We start from the raw sequence: 22,434 nt of genomic DNA, 5'->3' as shown, positions 1-22,434 counted from the left end.
TTTGGAGTATGTCTTATTCCAGCTGAGGTGGCAATCTACTTGCTGGGGAATGGAGGTGGGCAATGTAAGGGATTGCTCTCAAGAACAGCACCCCGAAGGGACCAGGGAAGCAAAGCTGGCAGAAGGTGAACCGTGTTGCCGCTGCTGGAGGAAAGCTTCAGTCAATCCCAGAGTGAACTCTGGAGCTGGGTCCCCCTTCAGAGATGAGGGAAGGAGACCTGTGCCCCCATCCCTGTTTTCTTGGAACACTGAGAAGCCTAACAAAAAATGGCTTCTAAAGGAAGGCCACTATCTCTCCAAGGAGATAGATGGTCCAAGGAAGTACATGGAAATTCAGGTTCAGAGTCTCCTTAGGACTTTTTGAAAATTTCTTTCCAAAGTGTATATAAATGAGAGCTTTAGACCCCAAGATTCCACTCAATGTAGGAAGCATGGTAACATGGCTTCAGAAATTTCAACCTGTAGGGGTCCCTGGGTGGCTCAGTCGGGTAAACACCTGCTTTCAACTCAGTTTATAATCCCGGGGTTCTGGGATTGGGTCCTATGTCCGGCTCCCTGCTCAGCAGGGATCCTGCTTCTCTCTCTCCCTGTGCTGCTCTCCTGCTTGTGCTCTCTCTCTCTGTCAAATTAATAAATAAAATCTTAAAAAAAAAAAAAGTAAAGTGCATACAGGAGACTAAAAATCAACTGTACCCCCGTTAGAAAGATCAAAACATCATAAAATACACCACAAACAGTTGTGAGGCTGGTAAAATGAAGTGTATTCAACATTGTTTTGTCCCTTAATTTTTCTATGGATTCCAGATGAAGTTGGAGAAATTCTGCTGGTTTTCCTTTTAAAAATTTTAATTTATTTATTTGACAGAGAGAGAGAGAGAGAGCGGGTGAGGGAGAGAGAGAAGAAGAACCCACACTGTACCGGGAGCCTGATTTGGGACTAGATCACAGGACTCTGGGATCCTGCTCTGAGCCCAAGCCAGACACTCAACCCACTGAGCCGCCCAGGCGCCCTCTGCTGGTTTTCTTGATTTTTTTTCTTTAACATCATTCTCTCTTTGTTTTTTGTTTCAGTAAGCTCTACACCTGTCCTTAGAGGGAGATCAAGAGTAGCCATGCTCTACTGAGTGAGCCAGCCAGGCGTCCCTTTGTATCATTCTCTTCTGAATCCCTAGAACAGCCTCTGCATTTTCAAACACAATTCTATGTCTTCGGCTGGAGTGTACATGACAAACTTTATGCTCCGTATTGATATACCTAAGAGATTCTGCACCTTTGGTGCTTTTCTATTTGTAAGGATTTTTATTCATTCATTCATTCATTCATTCATTCATTTATTTATTTATTTATTTATTTATTTATTTATTTATTTGACAGAGAGATAGAGAGAGCCAGAGAGTACAAGCAAGGGGAATACAACAGAGGGAAAAGGAAAAGTCTGATGTGGGGCTCGATTCTGTAATCCTGGGATCATGACCTGAGCTGAAGGCAGAGGCTTAACCAGGTGCCCCCTAACTTTGCTGCTTTTCAATGTTTAGCTGGTGCTTTCTCAAATTCTTAGCTACTTTGGGATGACATGTTGATGAACCTGGCTATCTGGTTTAAGAAGATATATTTCACTTCTTCTTCATCTTTGGAAATGAGACATATCATTTTAATTTCCAGAAATTATTGTTTTCACTTGATGTAGTCATCAGGAATTGCTCTGATTGTCAGCTCTTCTCAGCACATTCCTGGACCACCTGTTCCCTCATTTCAACCTGCTGGGCTCCAGCCAGGCTTCCTTGCCTCCCTCTCCCTCTCTGGTTCTCATTTCCATAAGCCAGGGCTTGGAAGGCATAGCTTCACAATATATTCTAACCACATTCAAGTCCATTTCTATAAGAGAAAAGAACAGCTTTTTCGAAGAAGCAACATAATTATGGTGAAAGCGTCTCCCGATTACCTATATTACAGGCTATTATTATTTTCATTTCACATTTCTTAAACTGTAGGATTGAACATTTTTCACATTTACTGGTTATTTGAATGTCTTCTTGTCTTCGCCCATTTTTCTATTGGAAATGCATCTTTCTTCTTACTGATTTGTAGATTAGCTTTATCCATTAGGGATATTAACCCATTTTTCCTTAATCTGTGACTTATTTTCTAATTAAAAAGGTAAAGATAGTTGCATGTGCCAAGGTCACCTCAAATTTAATTTCTGCAACAGAGCGCAACGTTCTCCTATCACATACTGGCCTCAATTTAATATGTGTGTAAGCCTGTCCATAAGAACCCCTTTCTTCTAATTTCCCAGGCTAGAATCTTCTAAATCATCTTTAACTCTTCCTCCTGCCAAGGCCCTTATATCTGCAACCTATCTCCAAATCTGTCATTTTTTTCCTCAAGGCAAATTCCTTTGTCATACCCCACATCTGTTTTTGTTTTCGTTTTACGCCTCCTTAAGCAAATCCCTTTCTCATGCTTCAGTCATAGCAATGCTATAGAACTGATCTCCCGGCCTCCATGATTCCCCAAAGAAAAACAATTTTTCTTCTTTAAAATCTCAAAGGATACTTGTATAACTTGGGGATTGACCTCAGGCAGGGAGAAATGAGCTGCCTGAATTCCAAAGAAAATGTAGGTCTTAGATGTTTTTAAGCATGTGAAAGAAGGCTGATGATGGTATCATTTTAAAAATGTGGACATACAGGTCAAAAAGAGGATCTGGAGGCATAGAATTACAAAATCAAAGAATTTTAAAGCAAGTTGAACAGATTGTTATCAAAACCATTCATCTTACAGGTGAGAATATAGGAACACAGAGAGACTGAGAAATTTGTTCAAAGAGACAACTAATTATTTTATATTTATATACTTACAAATTATGTATATTATAAAATACACACAAGCATTTATGGTGTAATGTAAATAGGAAGTACATACTTTAAAAACAGTTTTATTTTGTCTTGATGGTACAAAAATTCTTTTTGCTATTACTATTAATAATGTTTTCAGTGAGTGGGTTACCACTTTTTTTTTTAAAGATTTTATTTATTCATTTGAGAGAGAGAGTGAGCACAAGAAGGGGGAAGGGCAGAGGAAGGGGGAGTAGCAGACTCCACACTGAACAGGGACTGGATACGGGGCGTGAACCCAGTTCCCTGGGATCATGACCTGAGCAGAACAAAGGCAGACACTTAACCAACTGAGCCACCCAGATGCCCCTGGGATTATGGATTTTTTTTACAGCAACCCAAAAGTCAAGTTGTAAGTTCAGTTTATTTGATACTTGGTTATTTTAAAAAGAATATATCACACAGATATGTAGATCCAATACTCATTTTTCAATTTGATCCACTTATTCAGAAGTTTTTATTGAAAATTATTAGTAAAAAATCTACCTTTCTTAATGTCAACTAACTGTTCTTGACAAGTAATTGGAAGGTGCTGTACTTTCAAATTTTAAAAAAAGTGAATCCCATGGGTATGTCTCATTTTAAAGTGGGAGTATTGAAAGGAAGTTAGAAAAATCTGTTCTAAAGTTTTCTAAGTATGCAGAGGTAAGAGAATTTTTACAGATGATATATTTATATCTATTTCAAAATAAAATAAATTAATTATTTCCAAATATCCGTTTTCAAAATGCTTTTGCTTCTTTTTTTGAAAACAAAACCAAAAACAAAATAAAACTGCTTTTGTATTTATATTTAGAATGTTATATGGGGGGCGCCTGGCTGGCTCAGTCAGAAGAGCATGAGCTCTTGATTTCAAGGTCGTGAGTTCGACCTCCATGTTGGGTGTCGAGATTACGTAAATAAAAATAAAATAAATAAACTTTTAAATGTCATATGAATGGACAAATCGAATGTGTGAGTGTTTTTAAGTAACCACTAGGTGGAGTAGTATTAAAAGTCACATCAAAATTAAGGTCAGCATAGTGGGAAAATTTTTTTTAACTTTTTATTGAAGATTAATATATATATACACACCATGTACAAGTAATTAACTCCAAAATGATGACAGACCCAGATATTAGAGCTAAAACTGTAAAACTTTTATAAGAAAAACAGAATAGCTTTATAGTCTTGGTTTAGATTAAGATTTCTTAGGACAAAAGAAGCATGAATCATAAAAAACAAAATGATAAATTAGACTTAGTAAAAAAAAAATTCTGGTCTCTGAAAGGTACTACAGTGAATAGAAAAAGAAAAGTCACAGAGTGGGAGAAAATGCTTCCCAAACATATGTCTTATTAAAGACTTACAACCCGGGACGCCTGGGTGGCTCAGTTGGTTAAGCGGCTGCCTTCGGCTCAGGTCATGATTCCAGCGTCCTGGGATCAAGTCCCACATCGGGCTCCTTGCTCCGCAGGGAGCCTGCTTCTCCCTCTGACTCTGCCTTCCACTTTGTCTGCCTGTGCTCGCTCTCGCTCGCTCTCTCTCTGACAAATAAATAAATAAAATCTTTAAAAAAAAAAAAAAAAAGACTTACAACCCAAATATATAAAGAACCCTTATGAGCCAGTAATAAGGAAATGAAGAATCTAATAAAAAGAGGCAAAAAGAGTTGGACACATCACTAAGGGAGAAATGTGGATGGCAAATAAGCACACGAAAAGATGCTCAACATCATTCAGTGTTAAGGAAAAGCCAATTAAACCACAATAAGAGTACTCTATCTGCACAGCTATGAGAATGTGTACAATTAAAAGGGGTGACAGTAACAGGTGCTGACACGGAGTAAGTGAACTCTCATATGTTGTCAGTGTCCATGCTGAATGATACCACCGTTTTAGAGAAACTGTTCAATGGTTTCTTCTAACATGTACTTACCGTACCACTCAGCAATCCCATTCCTTCCTATTTATTCAAGAGAAATGAAAACACTGCAAACTTTAGTGGGAAAATATCTACTAAGGAGAAAAATTTGGAAAAAAAAAGTGCTCATTAATTGGTAAATGGATAGAATAGCTATATAATGAAATGCAACTCAGCAAGGAATGAAATTCAACCTATGCAATCAAATGGATGAATCACATGATTCACACGATGCCACAATGAATAACTTATCCTATAAATGTCATTCTGCAAGTCTCTGTGTGTGATATTATCAGAAAATTATGGAAAGGAGGATTACTGGGTCAAAAGCCACATTCATTTGAAATTTTGTAATTTGGAGAGACGTTTCAAAATTGCCTTCCTTAGAGGCTGTACGAACTTGCATTCCCACCAGCAGTGGAAAACACTCCCATTTCCTCACAACCTCATCAAAAGAGTAAGTAGAACTTGGGGATGATTGCTAATCTCCCAGGGAAATGGTGTCTCAGCAGGGATTTGGTTAATATTTCTCTTTACACAGAAGCTCCAATATATTACCTGGTCTTCCCGCCTGCTCCTCTTACACAGCCCCTGAGGCGCTCACACGTTCCATACCATGGTGTTCTGAACCTGCCATATAACTTCATACCCCTGGGCAATTATACAGATGGTTCCCTGTGCCTGGAATGCTCTCTCCTCCACCACCTGCCCAGTCAACCCCTGCTTATCCTCCGAAACTTACACACATTTGTGAAGCTTTTCTTGATGTTGCTTTCCTCTGAGTTACGGTTGTACTTCTTATGCACAATCCAACATGTCATGGTGAATCGTAATCCTTTTTCCAAGTCACTGCGAGCTTCTGAGCATATTAGAAAGTGTCTCTAAGTTCTACAAGACGAGGGCTTCAATTCATTTAACTCTTTATTCTCAGGCGCTGGTAGGGTGTCCGGCACAAAGGAAGACCATGGCAAATGCGGGCTGATCCAAAGGAAGGGTCTCCGCAGGAGCGAACATGTTTCTGTAAGTACCTCTGCATGAAGGAAGGCACGTCTAGGAAGGGAATTTTCTGATGAGTCAATCTAACACTATAATTCTGTGTTGAAGGGTCATTTGTCCCAACATCTCCTCCTTCACGTTTTCTTTATTTTATTCTATTATTTTTTAAAGATTTTATTTATTTATTTGACAGAAACACAGCGAGAGAGGGAACACCAGCAGGGGAGTGGGAGAGGGAGAAGCAGGCTTCCCGCTGAGCGGAGAGCCCTATGCAGGGCTTGATGCAGGGCTTGATTCCAGGACCCAGGGATCATGAGCCAAGCCGAAGGCAGACACTTAATGACTGAGCCACCCAGGTGCCTCTGCTTCACGTTTTCAAAATGAAGATTTATGTTGTTGAACTGGTAGCCCAATAGGGTCTAGAAACACACCTTACAGTAGAAGGTAGAAAGAGAGAGCAAGCATTTTCATTTTATGTTGGACTCCCCCATCTATAAAGGTTACAGGGCACAAGATGATCTGAAATGCTGGCATAGAAGAAATTCCCTGCCTTCTGTGACAGCTTAGGGCAGGGGAAATGCTCCTGATGGCACTGCAAAGCAAGGTATGGGAGAACATTCGGCAGATATCTTGAAGCGAGCACATCTGGAATGTGCCCCTCACAGAACCACTGTCTGGGCCTCTAGTTTGGACAGCTGTGCCTATGCTCTCATAGAAGGCCTTAGATCGTGAGTCTCTCATCTGTACCAAACACAAATCTGTAAACTGGTTTAAGCTGAAAGACCCAGGAAGAATCTTCATTATCTTCCCAGCAAAAATATAATGCCTGGAAATAAACAATTTTATATATCTATACCTCACAAGCTCAGCAGGAAAGATGCATTTCTCACCCTTCATGATCAGCATAGAGGCTTTTGTGTAATTTGTGGATAATGGGTTAATAAAGACAAGAAACATTTCCTTATGACACAAGGCCACTTCTACAGAATGAGCACAAGAGAAAGACAAAAAAGCACTGTTCTATGCTACTTAACAAATATTTGTTAAATAACCATGTGCTAGGCATCATGGTAGGCAATGGGGAGAAAAAGTTGAATAAAATATAGTCCACCCCCTAAAAGGAGCTTATAATGTAGTTCTAAGAATGAAACCAACTCTAACATCATACATTTGTACAATGCTTTTAAGTTTACAAAGTACTGTCATGTATTGCAAATTCACTGCTCTGTCCCCTTTCCACACCACCAGAACACAGAGGCAACCAACAAAAGGCAAAGTGCTATGGAGAGTCAAAGAGAAGAGATTCCTTGTAGGAGGGTGGTAAGGACTGGGTAAGAAGTGAAAACTTCATGAAGAAGAAAACATTCTAGATGAGCTTTGAAATGTGAACATATTTCATCAGACAATGATTGGTGTCATTCCTTATAATAAATAACTTATGCATATGCATAAAGCCAAGAGGATGCTAGAGACACATTTTTGAGGAAGCCCAAGGAATGTAATTTGACTGCAATAGAGTATCAGAAGAAAATAAAACTGGAAATAAAGGCTTGGGAAGGTATGCTTAATTTTTTGAGATTTAGGGCTAACAAATCAAATGAATGAATTATGCTTTAATTCATAGGTAGGGGATCAGTTTAGCTACTTTGAAAAAATTCTTCATTTATTTCAAGCTATGCTGCCTAGATCCCCATCAAAGTCACTTGATCTTCTATGTCTCCCTCCCAAAATATTACCAAGGCTCCCCTTTTCCTCATCAGTCACTGATCAGTTCATAGACATTTCTCCTCTCCTCCCATTCTCTTCCACAAAGCAGTTGTTTCTAGGATGAAGAAATTTTAATGCTCTTTTGTTTATTTCCTTGTTTGTGGTTTCTGATTTCCTGTAATGAGCAGAAGTGTTTTAATAATACAAGACTATTGGGGCGTCTGGGTTGCTCAGTGGGTTAAGCCTCTGCCTTTGGCTCAGGTCATGATCCCAGGGTCCTGGGATCGAGCCCCGTATTGGGCTCTCTGCTCAGTGGGGAGCCTGTTTCCTCCTCTCTCTCTCTGCCTGCCTCTTTGCCTGCTTGTGATCTCTGTCTGTCAAATAAATAAAATCTTTAAAAAATAATAATAATACAAGCCTATTTTTGAAATATAATGTTTATTAATACCTTAGATTATATCCTCCAAGTTTCTTCTATATAAAACATAAATGTTATCTTTCTGTAATCTAATGTCATGTGTACCTTTTGGCAATTTACTAATTATTGGATATCTAGGTGATATGAAATTTTTGAAATGATGAATAGTGCAGAGCAGTTAAAATTAGATGAAAAAATTAGTATTAAACAGTACAGTCCTGAGGTGCCTGGGTGGCTCAGTTGATTAAGCATCTGCCTTTGGCTCAGGTCATGATCACAGGATCTTAGGATATAGCTCTAGGTCGGTTTTCCCTGCTCAGCAGGGAATCTGCTTTTCCCTATGCCCCTCTCCCTGCTCATGCTCTCTTTCTGGCTTGTTCTCTCTCAAATAAATAAAATCTTAAAAAAAAAAAAAGAAGAAGAAGAAAAAGTACAATCCCGCTCCTGGGGGTGAAAGAAAAAGCAAAATAGGCAACAATTCTTAAAGATGCAGAAAATGTTACAAGACCACCTCCATGACCAAAATGACACCTTGTCCAGCTTGCTTTCCGCCAAACCACCTTTGGCCAAATTATTTCCAGCTGAAGAGTAATGCTACACTATGTGGTGAGCAGTGTGCTAGGCAATGATGACATCAAGATGAAATCCCTGATCCTTATCCTCAAGGAGCTTAAAGAACCAGGAAGGAATATGAGCAGCACAAGGGATGCCCAGGTTACTAAGGTATACAGAGAAAGGTATCTAACTGCACCTGATAAGATCAAGGAAGGTATGGAAGATCAAGATCAAGAGGGTATGGAAGAGAGCCCTGAAGGATGGATAGGCAGGTTCTCAAAGAAAGGGCTGGGGAGAAAGGAAGGGTATAAGGATTTCAGGGCAGAAGCAACAGCCTATGCAAAGACACAGTCAAGAGTGAATGTGGCACGCTGAGAGAGTTCTACACGTATATTGAGGTTAGCAGGTAGGAAAATGTGTGTGTATGAACTGGTGGGAATTAGAGGGAAGATGGCAAGATAGAATTCTAGAAAATGAGTGTGCTCGGTATAGTACTCTACAGTGTGGAGAACTTACATTTTTATTTATATGTAGTTTAGTTTATATCTTAAAAAAATTCTTCTTGTAATGTGACTTATATTAGACCCCATGTTACTGCAATAATACAAATATACAAATGATTAAAAATAAATTTGGCTTGAGTTGGTTGGCTCAGAAGGTAGAATATGGGACTCTTGATCTCAGCGTCATGAATTCAAGCCTCACGTTGGGTGTAGAGCTTACAATGAATGAATGAATGAATGAATGAATGAATGAATACATAACACATAAATAAATTTGGCTGTATTGGGGATAAATGCTCGAAATTGTTTTTCTGGGTTCAGTGAAGCTTGGATACAACTGCTCTAGGTGAAGGGAAACCATGATGGGCTTGAAGGAGCGGGGAATGGCAACAAGATCTGAAACTTTGGCAGCAGGGTGGAGAAGGATGGATGGGAGAGAGCATCTGGGGAACTCAGAGGCATTAGTCAAAGTGAGAAATGATGAGAGCCTGAACTAGGAAGAGGGGATTGGCGGGACTGACGAGATTCGGAGAGAGCTTGGTAAACTGATGTTTTGTGCAATGCAGAGGGGAAAATGGATAGAAATTACAGAAACAGAAAGAAGAGGGTGGATGCTGTGTGAAGCAATGACAACAGATAAGCCAAATCAGAAGTCAAACGCAGAAACCATTAATTCAGCAATATCACAGGATGTATATTCTGGTGTAATATTGGTTTGTAATATTCGCTTAATGCAAAAATGCATTTTAAGTCCTTAATGTCCAGCCCCACAGATATGATACAATAAATGTGTTGTTGGCGGCTGGTGACCCAGAAGTAAACCCACATTATCATATTATGATCAAAAGAAACATGTGAGATGTAATGAATTCCACTGGAAGTGGTTTAAAGTTCTGAATTCATTTATACTTGTAGAAAACCATAAAATGTTGTGAAAGATAATGACATAATTACAGGAGCAGAGTCTCCAAAACCTTTAGAAAGCTCCCATCTAGACACAATATAAAGCTACAGATAATGTCTAGAAATAGGCACAGGGTGTAGGAGTGAAACATTTTTACTCATCAGTCATTGCAAGTTCACTTGGCACATTGTGATAGAATGTTATTTTAAATAATGGGTAAACTTTCCCTCTTGCTTAGACCTAAATAGGCTCCATTACTTTATCTTCCAGCCAACTTACCTAGCAAAGAAATCACATAATAAAAACAAACAAAACTTCCTTCAAGCCCAAGGCTATTCTTCCCTATGCCCACTACTCTCTAGCTGTGCTGGATTTCACTGCTGGGCAGGACTGGCACTCAATAAATATTAATTGAATGAAATTGAGCCATATAGACCAAACCTACAAATCAGGGATATTAGGCCAGAATCTTCATCTACAGAGTCTTATGTGTGAGAAATGAAACTTAATTATTCAACTTGATTTCTATTTCCTTTTTTTAAAAAAGATTATATATATATATATATATATATTTTTTTTTTTTTTTTGAGTAAGGGGATGCATATGAGTGGGAGGAAGGGCAGAGGGAGAAAAAGAAACAGCCTCTCTGTTGAGAAGAGAGCCTGACTCAGGGCTTGATCCCAGGACTCCAGGATCATGACCTGAGCTGAAGGTAGGCACTTAACTGATTGAGCCACCCAGGCGCTCCTTGATTTCTATTTCGAAGCATCGTTTTACCTGGCTGGTACAAAGTTTATCTTGGTCTATTTAGTATCTTTCCCTCTGTTTCTCTAGTATTTGCATAAAGTCTGGATACTGAGATGAAATCTCATTTATCTGCTGTATCATCTGTCCCCTCCGTCACTTGAGATATCAGTTTGCATCTGGCCACTTTGAATTAGTCCAAAAAGGTTTCTCTGGAGAATTCCCTTCCCTATTTTATGACTCTTTTGAGCAAGGGTTTTTCTCCTCTACCTGTCACTGTCCTTGGGCCCATGGGACTCATTCTGTTACCTCGGTACTGCAATGGGCACTTAAGGCTTCCTCTGGGCCCTGTTGCCTCCCTGGAGCTTGGCTCAGAGGTAAGCTCGGAGCTCGAGGGAGTGGGGACCTCTCACACCCACTGGCCTGGTGCTGCATCTGTCACCCAGCAGGGACAGCACTTTTTTCCTAGGGCACCAGCAACATGTGTCATCTCCAACTCCTGAAATTCCTTTCAACCCTGGGGATTCTCGTTGTCAGTGTGTACAGAGAGACTGTGGAAGAGAGCGAGAGGAGACTGTGTTCTTGCTGATGCTATATTTCCATTTCTGAGCAGGGAGCCTGATGGGGGTCTCAGTCCCAGGACCCCGGGATCATGACCTGAGCTGAAGGCAGAGGCTTTAACCCACTGAGCCACCCACGTGCCCCTCTGCTTTTATAACTCAAAGACCGGGAAGAGATTCATTTCAACTCCCCACAGCCACATTCCTTCCCTGAGTACAAACAGAAAAGCCTAGCTTCTGCTTAAATATGGAGATAGGACCAAGGGGATTACAAGGAAGTGTTGACAAGAGAGAGGGTTTGGGTGAACACCGATAAATATTGCAAAATTAGTATTCTGCTTCAGATTCATAAGTAAAATCTTGACTCCTGAATGAAATATTTCTCATGGGTTACTAAAAAGGAATTTGGGATTATTTGCATTTCTTAATCTGAGAATGAGTTAAAATGCAATGACCATGGTGTTGTATAGGAAAATTGCCTGGTGTCTTCTTCGAAAGAATATTGGCTAAGTGCCTGCTTGACCCAGATGCTAGACAAATGCTTCTCAATAGCCCTGTGACATAGGCATGGTGATCCCATTTTTAGAATTAGGAAATTGAGCAAGTGTTAAAAAAACTCAAGTTCACGTAGCTTTTCAGTGGCTTGGTAATAATTTGAAGCCAAATGCATACAACTGGAAAAATCCATGAGTTTTCTTTATTTTCATTGTCTCTCACAGAATTCAGGATTCATGAATCACATTGGTCCAAGATAGTAATTTTTTTCAGTTTTTTATTATTTTTTTAATTCCCCCAATAATTCTGATTTTCTTTTTAAATTAAGTTCATCTGATACTCTTGTTTTTTTAAAAGACTTTATTTTTTTTTTTTTTTGGCAGAGAGACACATAGCAAGAGAAGGAACAGAAGCAAGGAGAGTGGGGGAAGGAGAAGAAGGATTCCCACTGAGTTGGGAGCACGATGAGGGGCTCCATTCCAGGACCCTGGGATCATGACCCTGAGCCAAAGGCAGACGCTTAACGACCGAGCCACCCAGGTGCCCCAAGGTCATCTGACACTCTTAAAAGGGATTTGTAAAGGATTGTACTGGTTTTCTAGGACAACTGTAACGAACTACTACAATCTCAGGGCGGGTGTTTAAATAACGGAAATTTACTGTCTTATAGTTCTGGAGGCTAGAGGTCAAAAACAAGGTGTCAGCATCTTCATGGTCTCGCTTTGCCTCTTCCTCGCTTGTCGTGGCCTGCAGCTGCAACATTTCAATTTCTGTCACTGTCATCACACTCTATTCTTCCCTTGTGTGTGTCTGTGCTTCTTCGAAGGATACCAGTCATATTGGATTAAAGGTCTCTCCTACCTCATCTTAACTACTTACATCTGTAATGGCTGTGTTTGGTAAAAATACTGGGGGTTAGGATGTCAACATATCCTTCTGGGGAACATAATTCAGTCCATAATAAGTATGTTCTAAGTACTTTAAGATTGAGTTGTTACAGGGGCACCTGGCTGGCTCAGTCAGTGGAGTGTGTGACTCTTTTTTTTTTTTTTTTAAGATTTTATTTATTTATTTGACAGAGAGAGATTACAAGCAGGCAGAGAGGCAGGTAGAGAGAGAGAGGAGGAAGCAGGCTCTCTGCCGAGCAGAGAGCCTGACGCGGGATTCGATCCCAGGACCCTGAGATCATGACCTGAGCCGAAGGGAGCGGCCCAACCCACTGAGCCACCCAGGCGCCCGAGTGTGTGACTCTTGATCTTAGGGTTATGATTTCAAGCCCTACTCTGGGCACAGAGTTTATTTAAGAAAAAAAAAAAAGAGAGAGATTGAATTGTCACAGTTTAAGTAACATAAGCACCATTTTATATACAGAGAATTAACCATCTGGTCATTAATATCTCATAAAGTTAGAAGAAACACAAAAAATAGTGAGTATGTGAATATCTCAAATTTTTCATCATTAGCCACACAGTTTTGGATTTTGCAGTTTTTTTTTAAAACTTAAGTGCTCAAGCAGTGTACAAAATGCTCAGAATAATTATGGATCAGTTCATGATAACAACTATTGTTGCAAAAACACTTAATGGTTTCATAAAATATTTTTGGACATGATTTCTTTCTAAACACTCAAAACAGCCCTGATATATTTTTCTTCATTTTAGAAATTAAGAAATTGACACTGAGAGGGTTAAATACTTGTTTAAGACATGCCTCCAGAAGAGGTGGTCTTTGCATATGAACCAAGATTGTGTTAGTAAAATTCTGGAGCTCTTATCACACATTTTGCTTGGTACATTTTAATATTTAATGACGGTGATAAAGAAGATGGTAATAATGATAATTGCTAATGCTTACTGAATGTTTACTATCTTTGGAGGACAGTGGCAAACACTGCACATAATCATCTCTCATTTAAACTTTTCAAGAACCCTAAGAGGCAGGTGCAACACCGAAGCACAGAGATGGAGGGAAATTAGCCCAAGGCTACAAAGCTCATAAAGGTCACTGCCATATACACACTCAGAGGTCTTACCCCAGAGTCTGTTCTCTGAATCACTTCTATGTGGCCTCCTTGACCTTGGGAAGCCTTCCTAGACAGCTTCCATTTCAGAGACCTCACTGCTCAAGCTCTTGTTACACTATAACAAACCAGCTTAAGAGGGTTTATTGTCATGTTACAATAATGTATGACCACCCAAATAACTTTAAGCAAGCTACTTAATATCTTCAAATGCCAGTTGTCTCTAGTGTGAAAGGGAGATATACCACAGTGAGCTTAAATTTAATAATATATGTAAATGACTTGGTACATATTGGCCGCATAATAGGCACTCAACTTATTTTATTTATGAATTAACTGATATGATAGTTGATTGTTTAGAAGGTGCTCTGGGGCTTGGAGGAAGGGGCAATTGATTTTGACTGGTAATATCAAAAGTGTTACAGGATAAGTCACAGTTGGATCTTAATGAGAAAATGTTAACAGGTGAGGAAGGGTGTGCTATCATCTGAATGTTTAGTCCCCCCAAATTCTTATGTTGAAATCGTAATGCCTAATGTGATTGTATTAGGAAGTGTGAGGCCTTTGGAGGTAATTAACTCATGAGGTCAGAGCTCTCATGAAAGAGATTAGTGTTGTTATAAAAGATAACCCCCTACTCCCAGAGATCCTGCACCCCTTCTGGGCCTAATCGTCTTGAGAACTATGGTTATGTCCAGCTCTAGCATTTTATCACCTACTATTATGATCTAAGTTTTGTCTTTGGCAAATGAACTATATACTACCTATCCTACCTCAGAGGACTGAGGTGATGCTCATATAAGACTGTGCCAGCTAGGGGCACCTGGGTGGCTCAGTCAGTCAAGCATCTGTTTAACCCAGGGTCCTGGGATCGAGTCCCACATCAGGCTTCCTGCTGAGCAGGAAGTCTCCTTCTCTCTCTCCTTCTCTCCTCTGCCTGCCAATCCCTCTGCTTATGCTCTTTTTCTCTCCCTATCAAATAAATAAAAACAAAATCTTAAAAAAAAAAAAAAAGTGCCCACTATGTATCAGAAAGAGGGCCCTCACTAGAAAGTGACCAACCTGGGGCCTCGGTCTTGATTTCCCAGACTCCAGAACTGTGAGGAATATATTTCTGTTGCTTCTGAACTACTCAGTCTGTGCTATTTTGTGATAGCAGCCTGAAGGAACTCAGACAGGACTTCTAGGCAGAGAAGTCTTTTGGAAATAAAAAGATGATTCTGCAAGCTGCCCCTGCCTCGAAGGACAATGGGGATCACAACATTGAGCACTTTCATATGAAATTATGGGAACTATGAGCCCCCCACATCTATTAATTCCACCAGTGCTGATGAGTAATTCAAACAACATCCCTTCTGCAGCTCTCATCGGTTTGTAATTCTATATTCACATGTGTGGACTGCTGCCAGTTACCCATGTCACTTCAGTAGTGGCAGAAACAGATGCCGCCAGGCACTGGCCCCTCGGGCCTTCTCTATCTTAAGCCCAAGGGATTTACTTGATCCTTTTCTTCTCTACAACTGTCGCACATACAGCCTGAGACCAATGAGCCACCATACCGGGAAGGGAGAGTTGAGCACTTTGGTTTGTTGCTGGCTGGCAAGGGAGCAGTTCCTTTATTTCCACAGGTACCCTGCTGGGCTGAAACCAGTGGTAACTCATTTCTCATTGGCCTGGGGAGAATTCTCATGTCTAGTCCCATTGCACTATTGGGGATGGGGGAGGGGAGGGAGTTAAGAGTGCTGTTACTATTTAGGACACTTGGAGAGGATCGGGACTTTTATAAGTCAGCAATTTCAGGATTCTTGCCCTCCTCCCCTCGATGATACCACTATTGAGTTACTGCTTTCTGCTCCTGCTCGCCATGCTCCCACCATCCAGATTCTTCCTCTTTCATGTCCATGTAAATGTTATTCACTCTTCAAGGCCCACTTCCTAATGTCTACTGATCTAAAACTTGAGCACATTAATTTTATTATTTTGGAAAAAGCAGAGGACTTTCCAAAAACTCTCCTAAAACTTGTTCAGGAAACTGGCCTAATTGTCTTAAGAACTATGGTTATGTCCAGCTCTAGCATTTTATCACCTACTATTATGATCTAAGTTTTGTCTTTGGCAAATGAACTATATACTACCTATCCTACCTCAGAGGACTGAGGTGATGCTCATATAAGAATGTAACTCACAAACTGTAAATCACTATCCAACTGAGGCATTAATGTGGCATATTTTCTCTTCATAACTAGACAAGTTCTTTTGAGTGTAAGGATCATTTCTTTTTTGCAACTCCCCCAGTGATTCTTGATGTGCTATAATCACAGAAAGCATCCAGTATCTGTCAATTAATGAGAAACAGTATTATTTTTACTAAAGAAGAGGTCTTTTGGTCCGTTTTAGGAACTTTGTACACTCTATTATTAAATATAATTTAATTAACATATCCATTTACTGTTTTAAAAATTTAAAAATTTTAAATTTTAAAATTAAAATTCAAAATTTTTAAATTTTCAAAATTTTCTGATTTTTGAATGACATTTACAAACAAGTATTGTCTTTTTGCAGTCTTTTACAATCTAAATGTAATTTTACTGCTTATGCTAGACTTATTAGAAATATCAAAATTTTCTATTTGAAGTGTCTGATTTAAAAAAAAACCCACTTATAAAACAAAACTGGAATTCTTCAACATTTTCGCATTAAAAATGAATACCTTTCCTTGTAAAATCTTTTATTTGATACATATGTGAAATTCAGGGAAGTACAAATCCTTTTTAATAACATGTACTCAGTCTTTGAGCTTATGGTGGATTTAGTATTGATGAAAATGTATTTTTACTATTTTTAAAATTTTTAATTTCAGTAGAGTTGACATACAATGTTACATTAGCGTCAAGTATACAACATAGTGATTTAACAAGTTTATACATTATGGGATGCTCACCACAAGGACAGCTATCATCTGTTATCATGATACACTATTACAATAGCATTGACTATATTCCTTATGCTGTACCTTTTATTTGTGACTTATTCATTTCATAACTCGAAGCCTGGATCTTCCACTCCCCTTCACCCATTTTTTCCCATTCCTCCGCCCCTTCCCCTCTATAGGTCTGATTCTGCTTTTTGCTTATCCTTTTTTTTTTTCCCCCAGATTCCAAGTGAAGTCATATTTGTCTTTCTCAGTCTGACTTATTCTTATCAAAATATCTTCTAGATCCTTCCCATGTTGTTGCAAATGGCATGATTTCATCCTTTTTTATAGCCATGTAGTATTTCTGTGTGTGTATGTGTGTATGTGCATCACATCTTCCTTATTCATTCATCTACCAATGAACGCTTAGGTCAGTTTCATATCTTGGTTGTTGTAAATAATGCTGAAATAAATATGAGGGTGTGTATATCTTTTTGAATTAGTGTTTTTATTTTTGGGTGAGATAAATGCCCAGTAGTGGATCATACTGTACTTCTATTTTTAATTTTTGAGGACCCTCCATACTGTTTTCTACAGTGAATGGATGCACCAATTTATATTCTTACTGACAGTGTATGAGGGCTCCTTTTTCTCCACATCTTTGCCAACTGTTATTTCTTCTCTTTTCGATTTTAGCCATTCTGACAGGAGTAAGGTGATAGCTCATACTGGTTTTGATTTGCATTCCCTGATGAGTGATGTTGAGCATCTTTTCATGTATCTGTTGGACATCTGTTTATTGCCTTTGGAAAAATGTGTATTCAGATCCTCTGGCCATATTTTATTGGATTGTTTGTTTTTTTTTTTTTTTGAGAAAAATGTGTAACTTAAAAAAAATCAAGCTAAATCTGATTTTCGAATGGGCTAGAAGGCTATATCTGACATTCTATGACTTAACCACCACTTTTAATCAATTACAAATGACAGATTTGTTTAATCTACACATTGCTTTCTAATATATTTTACACAGAGAATCACAGTATTCATAAAGAATTTTGCTTAATAACTCAGTATCATAGTATGCACCTATAAAAGGAGAAAGGAACTCTTATTTATGGGGTCCCTGGGTGGCTCAGTGGGTTAAGCCTCTGCCTTCAGCTCAGGTCATGATCTTGGGGTCCTAGGGTGAGCCCTGCATTGGGCTCTCTGCTTCGCAGGGAACCTGCTTCCTCCTCTCTCCCTGTGCCTGTCTCTCTGCCTACTTGCGATCTCTCTCTATCTGTCAAATAAATACATAAAATCTTTTTTTTTAAAGAACTTATTTATTACTTACATTGTGTCAATTCCTATTCTTGTCACTTAATAGTTGATTCCTATTATTCCTGGATCCTGTATTTGCAAATACCTACTCAGTTAAAATTTATTTGTAACCCTACAATCAATACTCTAGTGCTAAGTAAGGAAGTGAATCTGTGTAATTATGCATACACAGTTTACTACTAACTAGCTATCTCTCATGATCTATCATCCCTTTCTTCCTTCTTAGTAAGCTTTCTGACATGTGACCACCCAGAATGGTTTCCAAGTTTCCTTCAACCAGGTATTTTCATAGGACTGTATTCTAGTTAGTTGGAGATAGGTAGAAGTAGGTAATACAATTTCTCAAAATGTCCATGAAGGAAAGAGACATGCCTTTCTTCACCTTGCTTTCTGTTGGTAGGAATGTGATTACGACACTGAGTAGCCATCTTGGATCACAGGCGGAAGTGTTATCATGAGGATGGTGGAACAACTGGGTAGGAGGCTGGATAGCTAACACTGTGACAATAGCCCAAGCCCTGGACTGACAACCTCCAGACTTCTTTCATATGAGAGAAAGACAGACCTCTAGCTTAAGTTTCTGTTATTTTGAACTTGAAGTCACCTGCAGCTGAACCTACTTTAAACTGATAGAAAAAGTCACGTGCAAGCACAGGGCTGTTGCTTAAGCAACAGAGCAGAAGTCTACTAGATAAGGCATCAACATGGGCGGTGGGTAAATGGGGTTGAAACCTACCCTACTCACTCTTTTCCAAGCTTATAGCCATGTTTTGTTTATCAAGAACCTGATATACCAGTGGCCCCATAGAAAAGTTAAAAAGTTTGTCTAGAATCAAAACTCTAGAGAAGCATTTTTCAAAATTTCATCTGCGTACTCCTGGAGCCATTGGAAATGACTTTAGGTAGTCTCCATTGATGTACTTCAAAAAAATCTTACTTAGGGATGCCTGGGTATTTCAGTGGGTTAAGCGACTGCCTTTGGCTCAGGTCATGATCTCAGGGTTCTGAGATAAGCCCCACATTGGGATCCTTGCTCAGCAGGGAGGCTGCTTCTCCCTCTTCCACTCCCCCTGCTGTGTGTGCTCTCTCTCTCTTTCTGTGTCAGATAAATAAAATCTTAAAAAATCATATTTAAGCGGCGCCTGGGTGGTTCAGTGGCTTAAACCTCTGCCTTTGGCTCAGGTCATGATCTCAGGCTCCTGGGATCAAGTCCCGCATCTGGCTCTCTGCTCAGCAGGGTGCCTGCCCCCTCCCCCTCGCCTGCCTTTCTGCCTACTTGTGATCTCTGTCAAATAAATAAATAAAATCTTAAAAAAAACATATTTAATACTAAATTAAATGGGCTTGTATTTCATGATAGTTACCACTCCATTCTGCAAGTTCAGACCTCAGTGCTAAGAAGGGCAATGACCAAGGAAGGAGACTGCTGAGGGGCAGGAATGAAAGAGAACAAGCTCATCAAACATGTCATTAGGTGGTATTTTATGGTGGCTAGAGTACAAGCTCTGGAGCCAGACTGCCTGAGTTTAAATTCCGCTCTCTGTGACTAGCTGTATTTGGGCATGTTTCTTGACTTTACTGTGTGCCAGTTTTTTGTAACAGAACTAACACAAAAGGATGGTGTGAGGACTTAAAATAATTATTATAGTGCCTGACACATAATGACCACTCAATAAACATAACAAACATAATAAAACACTCAATAAACACAAGATATTAGCACCATTCTGGTAATTATTTAGCAAAGAAACCCGAAACTAGCTATGCTTGGTTGTTTTTTTCCCCCCTGCCAGGAATTGTACATATGACCTTACTTTACTTTAGTTATCAGGAAACTAAGGCTTAGAAAAATTCAGTAACTTTCCCAAGGTTATGCAACTAATTCTAGCCGAGCCAGAATTCAAACTCAGATTGGATTCCAAAGCTATGGTTTTTAACAAAGATAATTAAGGACAAGGCCTGCAAGATTTCGCAAGCTTCCTCTTGTATCCTCTTTCCCCAGTCATAAAATGTAGCAGCAAACTTTTTCACACTATAAGGAGTGGAGGATGGGTAGACCAGAGACTGAGAACAAGAACTGGAAGCGTGGGAGAAGTCTTGGGAAGTGGCAACAATGATCAGCCTGAGCAGAAAATCTGGCTGAGGCCCTGGCAAAATGAGAGAGCATGGGAAGTTGACCAGATCTGAAAAATGTCTCTTGGTGATTTATATGGAGCAGTGGACTCTCAAGATAAGTTTCATTTGTATTTCTCAGTGCTTCTAAAATGCTGTTGCATCGTGAAACACAAAATGAACCCTATAATTCAACAATTTTATACTTTCTCAACAATCACTTATCCGATGGCTTTGATAAAGAAAGGATTTAGTCATCCAAATTATTTCTTTTTTAGAGTCCACGTCATACCTGTTAGGCAAGGAATCCGCCTTTATAATAACAAAGATGTTATTTCAACAAAACTCTCAAACTGTTGCAAATCGGCTGCTTTGGTTTTGCCAGTTTGCAAAAAAAGTAGCTGAAAAGTAACTGAACCAGTTTCTTTTGAAACTAACTTTTATGACTGAAAAACTTCCTGCAACCATCAGTATCTTTCCCGAGATTACTTTGTAACATTAGGAGACCGGAACACAAGCGCAGGAATTGGGTGGTAAATTCGACTCCAGAGGTTATGGATTAATGAGTTATTCCGGGCACGTGCCTGGGGTTTGGTGAGAACGAACACTTGCTGGCGAACCTCCTCTCTGCTCTGATGCCCAGAGCTCTAACCCAGCCACTTTGGCTGCACGTGCTGGCTCGTGCGGAAGGCCCAGCATCTCCGTCCCGAGGGCGGTTGACTCACCCAGCCGCCCACGTGGCTTTGGGTGGCCTCAGGAGGCTCTGGCGGAGGCCGGGCCACTGTTGCTCGCTCACCCGGGGCGGGTGGGCTGGGGCTGCGACGCTGCAACCCACCAAGGTGCTCTCTGCCAGCAGGAGGGCACCGCTGGCACTGCGTCTTCAGCCCCGCTCTAGTCCCAGGCAGCCGCCGCCTCCCGCCCAGGCCTACTTCCTGCCCAAAGCGCGAGGGCATCCCACTCGGGCGGGTTTCCCGCTGCCTCCGCCCGCCGCGCGTCCTGTAGCCCGCGAGCCGCACAGAAGGAAGCCACTGAAGCGTCCCTGGAAGGTGGCGCTCGCCGCCGCACAGGCGCACTCCCTCCCCGGCGCATGCGTCCAGGGGCCGCCTCGCGGTCCCCGTCTCCGGTGACGTGGCGATGCGCAGGCGGAGCCAAGGTCGGTAGCTGGCGGGCGCGCGGGTGGGGGAGGAAGAGCGAGGTGAGGAGGGACGTCAGAGTGGAGAGCGGAAGGTCAGGGAGGCTCGGAGCGGAAGTGAGACTAGGGAGTCTGTCCGCCATTGTGGACCCGAGGAGCGAAGAGCGAGAGGGGGAAGAGGCGCCTGCACGCCGAAAAGAAGGGCCCTTTCCACGGACCCCCGAGCGCGAGGCCCTCTTTCTGGCTTCTGAGCGAGCGGCGGCAGCGGCGGCGCCTGGATCAGTCACTCGGCGGAGGGCGGCAGCCAACTGCTGTGAGTGCACGGGGAGAGGCCCAAGCGGCGGCGGCGGCGGCGGCGGCGGCAGCGGCAGCAGCTCTCGGGTTGCGGTGAAGAATGTCAGCCACTAGCGTGGATCAGGTGAGGGAGCAGAGGCCTCAGGCTCGGTGAAGGCCCGAGCCCTGGAGCTCCACCCTCGCGTGGGGCTTCGGCTCCTCCCCGTCGCCGCCGCTGCCGGCCCCATAACGGTGCCTTGGGCGCAAGTTGCTGCGGTCCTGCCGCCCGGGTCGGGGCGTGCGCCCTGCCCCGGAGCCTGCGGCCGAGACGGGAGGCCGCGGAGCTGCGGTGGGTGGGGGAACGACCGCTCCTAGGGGCCTTAGGGCACATCTGAGGGCGGCAGACGTGGGGCTGAGACCAGGCGAGCTCTGGGAGACGGTTTTCGAGTGGCGGGTAGGAGGTTTGAAGACTGGGGGTGGTTGGGAAATTGGAGGCTATGGAGGATGTGGTGGGTTTTACTCCTACGCGGATTGTTGAAAATAACTTGTCTTTGATAATGTCTTTGATTAACACACTTTCTCCCCCCCCCCTTTTTTTTCCCTTTTCATTACCGCACCTTTCGTCTTGCTGCGCAGAGACCTAAAGGGCAAGGAAATAAAGGTGAGTTTGAATATTTTTATCTTATTTCCTAATGTTCGTCTGATGTCACTTTTAAACTTTGCCAGGGTCTTTTTGTTTGATTTTGCTCCAGGTTTTTTGTTGTTGTTGTTTGTTTTGAAATGTATGTTTAGAGAAATATTCATCACGGCCAAAGCAGTCAAATGCTATCCAAAACTTCGGTAGTTCTTGCTTTGAAGCCACTTTTATAGAAACCACAGTGGTCCAAAAAACAGTTTTCTTAGTTGTATTTCAGTTAAGGAGGTATTACGAATGTGGGGACATTTCTTTAATTTTGCAATTTATCTGTATTATGTAACTACT

At 41.1% G+C, this 22,434-nt stretch overlaps 1 protein-coding gene across 7 annotated transcripts in view; it reads left to right on the top strand.

Moving 5' to 3' along the window:
• The first annotated feature begins 20,936 nt into the window (after positions 1-20,936).
• YTHDF3 (YTH N6-methyladenosine RNA binding protein F3) overlaps positions 20,937-22,434 on the top strand; it is a 40,063-nt gene continuing 38,565 nt past the window's right edge. Inside the window, exons 1-2 of one of the 7 annotated variants that reach the window (XM_082713921.1) lie at positions 20,937-21,597; positions 22,089-22,113. In XM_082713921.1, the coding sequence (XP_082570047.1) occupies positions 21,574-21,597; positions 22,089-22,113 (49 nt within the window). In that variant the 5' untranslated portion in view covers positions 20,937-21,573. Of the gene's footprint in view, positions 21,802-22,088; positions 22,114-22,434 lie in introns of all 7 variants that reach the window. The other 6 variants (XM_082713923.1, XM_082713924.1, XM_082713925.1 and 3 more) reach the window with 6 other exon arrangements.

The sequence above is a fragment of the Mustela nivalis genome (assembly GCF_964662115.1).
Source record: "Mustela nivalis genome assembly, chromosome: 2".
Classification (NCBI taxonomy): Eukaryota; Metazoa; Chordata; class Mammalia; order Carnivora; family Mustelidae; genus Mustela; species Mustela nivalis.
Note: the sequence above shows the minus strand (reverse complement) of the source record. Positions and strands in the feature narration are given on the sequence as shown.